The sequence below is a fragment of the Chlorella variabilis genome (assembly GCF_000147415.1).
Source record: "Chlorella variabilis unplaced genomic scaffold CHLNCscaffold_23, whole genome shotgun sequence".
Classification (NCBI taxonomy): domain Eukaryota; kingdom Viridiplantae; phylum Chlorophyta; class Trebouxiophyceae; order Chlorellales; family Chlorellaceae; genus Chlorella; species Chlorella variabilis.
In genome coordinates, this window is record NW_005435065.1 from 785,976 (window position 1) to 787,281 (window position 1,306).

General features: G+C 64.2%; 1 protein-coding gene across 1 annotated transcript in view; it reads left to right on the forward strand.

Moving 5' to 3' along the window:
- CHLNCDRAFT_139207 (hypothetical protein) overlaps positions 1-828 on the forward strand; it is a gene marked incomplete at both ends in the record, with an annotated part of 5,881 nt that extends 5,053 nt beyond the window's left edge. Inside the window, 2 exons of the mRNA XM_005844316.1 lie at positions 155-395; positions 599-828. Of these exons, the coding sequence (XP_005844378.1) occupies positions 155-395; positions 599-828 (471 nt within the window). The remainder of the gene's footprint in view (positions 1-154; positions 396-598) is intronic.
- Positions 829-1,306: the final 478 nt, after the last annotated feature.

Below are 1,306 nucleotides of genomic sequence, written 5' to 3' on the forward strand. Positions count from 1 at the left end.
AGCTCCAGGGCTTCAAGCTGAGCGCCTTGGTGGGTGGCCATGGGAAGGTGGTGCAAGCGGCAGCCAGGCAGGGACTGCCAAGGGCACAGCGCCGTGCACACGACCACCACAAACCCGCGTCTCCTTCGCGCTGCCCCCCGCTGCGCGGCTGCAGATGAGCACTTCTGGGCGCGGCACGGTCATGAGGTCGATGCTTGTGGAGGCCGGCGGCAACACGGTGCAAGCCAACATCACCGGCACCTTGGTGGGCGGCGCGCGGGTGTGGAAGCTGGAGCCCACCTACAACGGGCAGAATGCCCCGGTGGGGCTCGCCCGCCTGCGGGCAGGCGTGAAGGCCACCTACACCCGGCCCAGTGTCGCAAGGAACACGCCGGGCCTGGTGGTGGTGGATGCAGGTGGGTGGGTGGGTCGCTGGGGCGGGCAATCCTGGCAGGAGGGCGCGCGGGGTGGGGTGGGGTGGATTTCAGGCTGCGCTGCACTTCCAGGGCTTGGTTCAGGCAGCCACACACCGGCTGCGCCCATACCACATGGCACCCGTCTTCCACTGTGCCCATTCGGTGACCCTATGCTACGCGCTGCTCCTGCCGCCCACTTGCAGGCTATGCCCGTGTGACCATCTCCCAGCCCATCAACCCCTCGCTGGGTGCCGCCGGTGGCCTTCTGGATGTGGATGTCGCCCTGTTCTCTACCCTGCAGCCGCCCGTCAAGGGCGTGCTGGCACCCTCGTACAGGGCGGCGCTGGCGCGTGCGCTGGCGCGGCCGGCCATGGCCGCAGCCGCGGCGGGCGGCGGCGGGCCGCTGTTCTCGGCCAGCGCTAGCAGCGGCTGACTGCCACCGGCCTCTACGGCGGGAGACCGCTTGCAAGCTGACGCTTGCACCCCTACACAGAATAAACACAGCAACCCTTGATTCTTTTTCACCCTGGAGTATGGCATGCTGCTGCCCAACAGTTCTGCCTCCTGCAATCAAGACGACACCCGTGTTTTGCCCTACCTTACCTTGCGCAACGTGGCAGGCCACTTCCAACCATACCGACTTTTTCAAAGCTTCTTTGGCCACCCATTTCTCACAAAGCACAGGCCCCGTGCGTCTGCGGTCAGCCGGTGCTGTCCCTTTCTGTTACGCACTGGCCGCTGGGGATGCGCCCGTTGGAAGCGATGGTCATCCTGCCTCGGGGCAGGCCCTTGCCACCACGATTTTTATACAATTTCTTGCTACTTTGAACATGTTCACTTGTGTTGAATTCTCCATTCCACTAAGGTTCATTGCGATTGTTTGCGGAGTTGCAAGCTTGCCTCTGTTCACC